Raw genomic sequence first — 9,080 nt, forward strand, 5'->3', positions numbered from 1 at the left:
AATTTGTTTGCATTCCTCACGATTTTGTTGTAGCATCTTTAGCAAAGTCTGCCAAAGTTACCACACCATTTTTTTCTGTAAAGTCTAAAAATTATAAAGAATTAGGTATTAAATGTAGCTAAATGCTAACACTGTCATGACAACTCAAACATTATAAGGGTCTGTGGTATTAAGACTGTCTTTCTAAATACTCAAAATGATGTACTTTACCAAATTTACCATCACCTGTGATGACATACTTTCAGTATGTGAATTAGGATGCAACCATGGTAACTTTCTCTCCTGCTCTTTGTCTCAAGGTGAACTTTAACGAGCCCCTGTCCATGCTGCAACGCTTGACAGAGGATTTGGAGTACCATGAGTTGCTGGATAAGGCAGCGCGCTGTGAGAACTCTCTAGAGCAGATGTGTCTGGTTGCAGCCTTCTCTGTCTCATCCTATTCCACCACAGTGCATCGGACGGCCAAGCCCTTCAACCCTCTCCTGGGAGAGACGTATGAACTGGACCGCCTGGAAGAATTCGGCTACCGTTCCATCTGTGAACAGGTCAGATTACAATGAGCTCTGAAAGATCTCAGAATGCTAATCGAATCTTCCTGACTATACAGTAGTGAGCATTGCCATTAGAAAATCTCAAAAGACCTGCTCTGCTATTTAGATATTTAAAGTTTAGACAACGCTTTAAAAAAATGTTTTACGTTTATTTTATCTGGATTGTCCATTAAGATATATATATATATATATATATAATTTGTATTTATTTATTTATTTTTTATTTTTTTTACTGAATCTAGACCTTTGTCTAAAGCAACTGATAAGTGTGGAAAAATGCAAACAATTTTACAGAAAGGAGCCAACCATTTTAGCAGAGCTGCAGTAATACATTTTAGTGCAGTCACCTTCAACCATCATTGGAGATGGTGCAGATTGCAGGGTTTGTTGTTTTGAGGGTAATGATGGTTGAAGGTGACTGTGAGAATTCCAGAATCAGAACTAGAAAATAAATTAATGCCCATTTGTGATGGTTAGTATTTTGGAGCTCCTTGGCTAGAATAATGAAGCAGCGCCACCTAGTGGTGTGTTTGATATTGAGTGGCAGTCTGTTATGTCTCAGGTCAGTCATCATCCACCAGCGGCTGCTCATCATGTGATGTCACAGCGAGGCTGGACCCTGTGGCAGGAGATCACCATCGCTAGCAAGTTCCGTGGCAAATACCTCTCCATTATGCCTCTGGGTGAGCCTCTGCTCCTTATTCTCTCCTATTTCTCATTTCATACACACTTTTACTTAGCTACCTAAATTGGGACATGCCATAGACTTGCTAGTTGTTTTTATATAGGTAATTATAATAGCAATGGTCAACGCTAAGACAAACCCTAACCCCACCCCTACTAGAAAACATATTGGATTTTTATCATTTAAAAAATATATATATATTTATTCATATTTTTTCCACTTGTGGATGTCCCCAAACTCTAGATAAGTATATGCACTCTCAATTGGAACAGCCATTTTACTGATGTTCTCTCTATATAACTAGGTGCAATCCACCTGCAGTTTCATGCGAGTGGAAACCACTATGTGTGGCGTAAAGTCACCTCCACTGTACACAACATCATTGTGGGCAAACTGTGGATTGATCAGGTAATACTTTTGATCTAGATTTAGGTTACAATTATACATTTCAAAATGCCCGTTATAATTTTCTGTGAAATCTAGCATTTAATAATAAGTTTTGTCTCTATCTTGTCATCTCAATTGTATTCCTTCACCCTTTCTATCTTTCAGTCAGGAGATATTGATATAGTCAACCACAGTACCAAAGAGACCTGTCAGCTTAAGTTCTCTCCCTACAGTTACTTCTCAAGGGAAGTCCCACGAAAGGTATGTTTTTGACTAATACTGTCTCCCTGCTCCCTCTCTGTCTTCTTTTACAATTTGCAATTTTATGTGCTTTATTGGCACAATAAACAACTGTACATTTTGTATCACCAAAGCATTTTCTGGTTAGCTGCATACAATGTGACTAGTGGCGATAATTATTTATGTTAAGTTAAATACAAATTAAAAGATTATTTAAATGAAATTTAGTGTAATTATTTAACTGAAAAAAATACGATTATATTATATTACATACAGAATATAACTATTAATATAAATCATAACTATTATAATATACAGTTGATGTCAGAAGTTTATATACACTTAGGTGGAAGTCATTAAAACTAATTTTTTAACCACTCCACAGATTTAATATTAGCAAACTATAGTTTTGGCAATTCATTTAGGACATCTGCTTGACACAATAATTTTTCCAACTATTGTTTACAGAGAGATTGTTTCACTTTTAATTGACTATATCACAATTCCAGTGGGTCTGAAGTTTACATACACTAAGTTAACTGTGCCTTTATGCAGCTTGTAAAATTCCAGAAAATGATGTCAAGCCTTTAGACAATTAGCCAATTAGCTTCTGATAGGAGGTGTACCTGTGGATGTATTTTAAGACCTACCTTCAAACTCAGTGCCTCTTTGCTTGACATCATGGGGAAATTAACCCCAGAAAAAAATTGTGGACCTCCACAAGTCTGGTTCATCCTTGGGAGCAATTTCCAAATGCTTGAAGGTACCACGTTCATCTGTACAAACAATAGTACGCAAGTATAAACACCATGGGACCACGCAGCAATCATACCGCTCAGGAATGAGATGCATTCTGTCTCCAAGAGATGAATGTAGTTTGGTGCGAAAAGTGCAAATCAATCCCAGAACAACAGCAAAGGACCTTGTGAAGATGCTGGAGGAAACAGGTAGACAAGTATCTATATCCACAGTTAAACAAGTCCTAAATTGACAAAACCTAAAATGCTGCTCAACAAGGAAGAAGTCAATGCTCCAAAACCACCATAAAAAAGCCAGACTACAGTTTGCAAGTGCACATGGGGGACAAAGAACTTGTCCTCTAGTCTGATGAAACTAAAATGTAACTGTTTGTCCATAATGACCATCGTTAGGTTTTGAGTTAAAGGAATTGTGAAAAACGTAGTTTAAATGTATTTGGCTAAGGTGTATGTAAACTTCTGACTTGTAATTATATTAATAATAATAATAATAATAATAATAATAATAATAATATTTTTGTGAGTGGCAAGGCTCACTATGATCTCATTCTCTCTTTTTCTCTCTGTCTCTGTCTTGCCATAAACTGCCACCCTGAATTATGATTGATGGCAGAGTTACTTATGCATGAGTGTTTTTCATGATATTTCATTATGTTGCTATTTTGCTTAAACCATCTTTCTGCCTTTTCTCTGTCTCTGCATGCTTTTGTAGTTCAACCCCAGAGCTTGTTCTCCTTGTTCTCACTCTCTAAGGTGACAGGGGTGGTGATGGACAGTGATAGCCAGGCCCACTACATCCTATCAGGTACATGGGATGATAAGATGGAGAGCGCCAAGATCGTGCAGAGTAGCAGAGGAAGCAGCAGCTCTGAGGGCAAACAGAAGACAGTCTACCAGACGCTCTCACCCAAACTACTGTGGAAGAAATATCCACTACCGTAAGAGCTACCGACAAATGCCACAGCACTCATTGATTCCTTCCATTCCTTCACTTCCATTTCTCTTTCTTTTTCTTTTTCTATCCATCTACTCTCAGTGATAATGCTGAGAATATGTACTATTTCTCCTCTCTGGCTCTGACACTGAATGAGGAAGAGGAAGGTGTGTGTTTGACAGACAGCAGGCTGAGGCCGGACCAGCGGCTGATGGAAGCTGGACGCTGGGACGAAGCCAACTCAGAGAAACAGAGACTAGAGGAGAGGCAAAGAGCCACGAGGAGGAAGAGAGAGGCTGATGCGTCAGAAGCCATAGATGAAGGTGAGCAGACGGCAAAGGATTCTTCGGTCAGATATGAAAACTAGAAGTATGTGTACAGGACACCTGATGCAAATTTCATCATCAGCAGAGTGTTCGAGCACTGAACACATACGGCAAAATTTTTCTAACCACACTAATTAGTGGTTCAAAAAGCTGGCAACACTCACAGTTGAGCCATTGCTTTCATGAAAAAGTGCTAGAAGAAGAGGTAATCACCAGTAAACAATAGGAGACTGGATGTGCACCTGTAACGGTAGTCAGCTGGTAGGTAGCTATGAAGAGTGTAAACCTCACTCCCCTGGCCTCAAGAGGTGGACTAGCGATTGACGCTAGTGGCTTTAGCCTTAAGCCTCCTCGTTAGCATGCCCGCCTCCTATGCCAAAGACACTGATTCGAATCCCACTCGGAGCTGGTCGAGCAGGTCTGGTTACACACGTCAAGAGTGTGTATGTGAGGATGTCAGGAGATCCCTGCATTTGTATAATTTGAGTCTGAAGGAATATAATGACTTTTATGGGTCTAAACTCCTCAAGAGAAATAGTCCAGTGTCTCATAGCAGTCATAGTGGCGAAAATTGCAAATATTGCTTGTGTATGCATGCACAGTCATATGAAGTATACTTTGAAAGGTTAGTGTTCAACCGTGCACAGATGCTAAGCGTTTGTTTCAAAACCGAAGTATACTTTAGGCTTAAGGGTTAGAGATTCCAGAGAGACGGTCCAGACATAAACAGCCACCATAAGCCCACCCACCATTGAGTAGCATCAAAACTTTGGGTGTATTTTGGATACACCTTGGGTATAAAATGCATGAAAATACAAAGGCCAGTCAGTTAATAATTATGTTATCTGGCTCTTATGCCCCAAATTCTTCATAATCAATCACAAATTTAGCTCTATAGTTTATTCGTAGGAAATAGTCTTTACACTGCCATTAGGTGTTCTTTTTGTGATGTAGTGTTATTTTGTGTTTCAGGGCGGGAATTTGAGGGCTACAACCCACTGTGGTTCCACCAAAGGACAGATGAAAGGACGGGAGAGACTATCTATGTCTATAAGGGTGGTTACTGGGAGGCCAAAGAGAGACAGGACTGGAGGATGTGTCTTGAAATCTTCTGACCACATTTGACTAACTCTGAAAATAGACAAAAGGGGAATGATCCCTTTACGTGGACTCCTCAAGGTCTGCAGACTGATTCCTGTATGACCACAGAGGTAGTGAAGGCAGGTCATGAAAACCTGCTCTGTTTGGAACTCCTAGAGAGTGAGTGTGTGTTTGTGTGTCAGTGTGTGTTTGCAGACCTAATGACATATATCTTTGCCTGTCTCTTAAACAGACTTGCACAGGAAAAGAGTAGAGCGGGACACCAAATCTAAACATGTTTTATCTGAAGTTCACCTCAAAGACAAGTGTGTGTGCAGTTGAACTCTTCTAGCCAAGTGCCGCCCCAAGTAATCTTCCAAAGCAAATCAGGTTGTTTTTATTCAGTACAACCCCTTCGCAAATGCACTTTCTTTACTCGTTCCTGTTTATAATGAGTTCATATTAAAGATGCTCTTGCCCTGGAAAACACATTTGAAGAAAAGGAGACTCAAGACAACTCAAGGATCTGTAACATTTAAACGAGAGAAACATAAGTGTGATTGTTCAGCTTAAAGGCTTGTGTACTTCCTGTAGTACCTTTTCATATTAACAATACCATATTTGAGCAAAGGAAGTTCTTGACATTTGCATATCCCATAAAATTAAGGGATCATGATGGTTCATCATTGAACAGCCAGCTAAAGACTTTCTCCCTGGCCCCTCCCTCTCTGCTTAGCTCAAGATAGCTAAGAATCATCTCATGTATTCAATTAGCCAACGAGGTTCAAATAAATATCAGCTTCTTTTAAAGGGACAGTTCACTCTGAAAAATTCTGTCATTAATTACTTGCTTTCATGTTAGTATGACTTTCTTCTGTGGAACACAAAAGGAGATATTTAGCTATATGTCCAAACTCCACTTTTTACATTCAATAGGCCCAGGAACTAAAGCCTGTTTTAGGTACTTTTTGAGAAACAAGTTTTCGTTGCAATCGCACAATATGAACTATAGTTCCTCTTAGCCGTTTAGCAGGAGTTCTTTTTAGCGCCTACTCAGTGGTAGGTACTTTTCAGGTGAAGAGCAACTGTGGAAGGTGCTGCAGCCTGTGATTTGTCATAAACGTATGACTCGCGAAGCAATGAGAAATGAAAAGAATCAGCAGCAGCCATAAGTAAACAAACTTGAAGCTGCTAGCGTGCTATTTGGAGGATTGCGCTAATTTTCCAAATCTTATTATCAACATGTTTTCCGCTAAATTCGGAGTGCGTGGTTGAAATAGGCTGAGCGCTTAATCTCTCCTCTCACAATGGCTTCAGGGTCGTAGCACTGCGCAGCTCATGCACCCAGTGTAAAGACTGTAACTTGCAGAAACAGCTTGTGAAAAACAGCCTTAACAAAGTGTTTTGCTTTGTATCTCGTGCGCGAACAATGTCAGAAGAAAACGGTGGACTCTACATAAGGTCATCACAGGGGATTAAGATAGAACACTGTGGCCATTGGCTGTCAAGCTCCAAGACGTCCTTAGCTTTTGAAGTTATCACAAGGCTTCAGACTAGGTGTATACAGTAGCGCACAAGCCATGTGGTCCATATTTGTGCATGGATGTTCTGCAAAACATCATTTATGTTCCACAGAAGAAAGACGATCATACTGGTTTGGAGCAGGATGGGGGTAAAGGGTAAGTAAATGATGAAAGAATTACCATTTCTATGAAAGAGCCCTTGTGTCTGTTGTATTGGACAATACAACAGTGGTCATTTTATATGTTACTGTGACTGCCACAGTATCATGCATATCAATGCAATTGAAATTCTTTTTTGTACAATCAGCATACTGAATGAATAAATTATCACCCAACAAAAGAAAATGAGTCACCCATATAAACTTTTAAAAGAACACAATCATCCATTCAAGCAATCACCCATTTCAAATACAAAATGTTATACAGAAAAGATCTATTTTGTGTTAGGCAATGTACCCATGAGAAATGCTTGTATTTATTAGCAGTAGAAATAGTGGACTACTACCCAAGTGTTCCTAATGAAGGGGATGGCTGTCTATCATGTTATAATGTGGTGCTGTTATAGAGAAGCACACTTTATATTCCCATAGAGTTGAATTGAATTGTTACATTTCAGTGACCCAATAATACAGGTACATAAAACCCTAGATTAATCCGTTGTAGAACAACAGCGAAAAAAGTGATGAAAAAGGACACATTTTAGTTTTGCTGTGCACTTTAGTACTCTGCAGATCCAAAACAAACATGTGTAGCTTCAGTTAGATACTGTCAAAATCAAATCAATTTCTTTCGAGTGTTAAAATTATAGTTCACCTAAAAAATGTAATTCATGATTTACAGACGCTCAGTCAATATTCACTTTCATTGCATACATTTTTTCATGCAATGAAAGTGAACTGCTTAAAGCGGATGAATGTAATTTCTGGGATACTAGTGCCAACGAACAGAATTGCAAAATTAAACAATGTTTTCAAAACAGCTTTCTGAATATGCCTCTCACCTGCAGTTGTTCAAGTAGTCCCGTCCCCAACTCACGCCATTGGTTGAGTAATATTGTTGGGGCAGGTCTAAGCGAGTCTCTCAAAACAAACAGGAATTTTTATAGCGCCACAGAGACATGGTGTTTACAGTTTTCAAAAAGTTTACAGTTTTAGGTAAATTTTCTCAAAAACTGTAAACACCTTGTCTCTGTGGCACCAAGATAATTCCTGTGTTTGTTTTGAGCAAACCAATAGCGGGAGTTGGGGGCAGGTCTATCTCTTTGTTTGATCAATGGCAGATTAAGGGCATATTCAGAAAGCTGTTTTGAAAACATTGTTTATTTTTGCAATTCCATTAGGTGGTGCTAGTGTCGCAGGAATAACATGTGTCAGCTTTATCCTCTGAATGGCTTACTTGTTGTTGTCTCTGTGTGCTAAGCTGGGATAGAAAAAGTAATTCAACACTGAAAAAGTTACATCACTTTTAGCATCTCCTTTTGTGTGTTTGTATGTGTTCCATGGAACAAAAACATTCACATTGGTTTGGAACAACATGAGGGTGAGAACTATCCCTTTAAGACCTGTAGAGAAAGTGGATTCATAGCAGACCTCTCTGGAGAGCAGTTCTCACTTTATTTCGGATTGCTGTCAAGAATGTAGATTTAGACCTTCACATGTATTTTGTGATAAAGATAATTACCATATTATTATGATGGAAACTAAATTAGTGATGCCATGACATCCTAATAAATGCTGTGTTTTGGTCAAAATCTGGATTTTAAAAGCAAGATATTTACTTGTAAATGTGTCTTATCTAAAACAATTCAGCTAGTCAGAAGTTAATTTTTGACATGCTGCTAATGTTTGAGTTTAAATATTAATATTTTGTATAAAAAAAACCTGACACATGTTGGCAGGCACTTTTTGATAACACTGTACATGTTATTAACATGTTTTGTTGATTTCAGAGTATTTTAACACCGTATGAATGGTGTGCCTCTTTTAAGATGGTGTTTTGTTACACTAAAATCATTTTAAAATGAAAGACTTCAAGACAGAGTCATGTAGTAGGACTAAAGTTAAATTTCAGTGTTTTGGAAAGTAATGTACCTATAAGTGCATGTTAAGAAATCAGTTGTGTTTTTCTAACAGCAAGGCGTTTTTCTGATCTCATTTATCCAGAGTAACTGAATATTTGCTATGTGAAATGCCTCGATTTGTTTTATCTTAGGGAAAAAAAACAGAGATTAAAAATGATGCAAGTCAGAATTATTTAATCAAACTATCTGCTTTATTACCTCAGCTTCAATGGTTTGATATGATGAGTAATATTAAATATGAAAATGTCATAGCCAAACTTTGGAATGTATGGTTATTGTAATAATGCACACTCTTCAAATCATACAAACCCGTTTTATGAGTACTGTTAATAAAATAAAAACCAGAAATTAATTTAGTGGCTCATAATTCACACACCACAATCTCTCACATTAATGTCAAGGGTTAAATGAACAAGACCATTGTATAGATGCAGAACAAAGAGTGTTAAACTGTGACAGTTTAAGATCACTAAAAACATTTGACATCATTATAAAACAAATTTAAATGACTTTTGA

At 38.1% G+C, this 9,080-nt stretch overlaps 1 protein-coding gene across 2 annotated transcripts in view; it reads left to right on the forward strand.

Moving 5' to 3' along the window:
- osbp2b (oxysterol binding protein 2b) overlaps window positions 1-7,577 on the forward strand; it is a 110,683-nt gene extending 103,106 nt beyond the window's left edge. Inside the window, exons 8-14 of one of the 2 annotated variants that reach the window (XM_052104100.1) lie at window positions 300-545; window positions 1,114-1,234; window positions 1,541-1,644; window positions 1,789-1,884; window positions 3,375-3,559; window positions 3,658-3,878; window positions 4,854-7,577. In XM_052104100.1, coding sequence (XP_051960060.1) covers window positions 300-545; window positions 1,114-1,234; window positions 1,541-1,644; window positions 1,789-1,884; window positions 3,375-3,559; window positions 3,658-3,878; window positions 4,854-4,996 — 1,116 coding nt within the window. In that variant the 3' untranslated portion in view covers window positions 4,997-7,577. The remainder of the gene's footprint in view (window positions 1-299; window positions 546-1,113; window positions 1,235-1,540; window positions 1,645-1,788; window positions 1,885-3,374; window positions 3,560-3,657; window positions 3,879-4,853) is intronic. The other variant, XM_052104108.1, reaches the window with a different exon arrangement.
- The last annotated feature ends 1,503 nt before the right edge of the window (window positions 7,578-9,080 follow it).

The sequence above is a fragment of the Xyrauchen texanus genome, chromosome 3, assembly GCF_025860055.1.
Source record: "Xyrauchen texanus isolate HMW12.3.18 chromosome 3, RBS_HiC_50CHRs, whole genome shotgun sequence".
NCBI classification, from domain to species: domain Eukaryota; kingdom Metazoa; phylum Chordata; class Actinopteri; order Cypriniformes; family Catostomidae; genus Xyrauchen; species Xyrauchen texanus.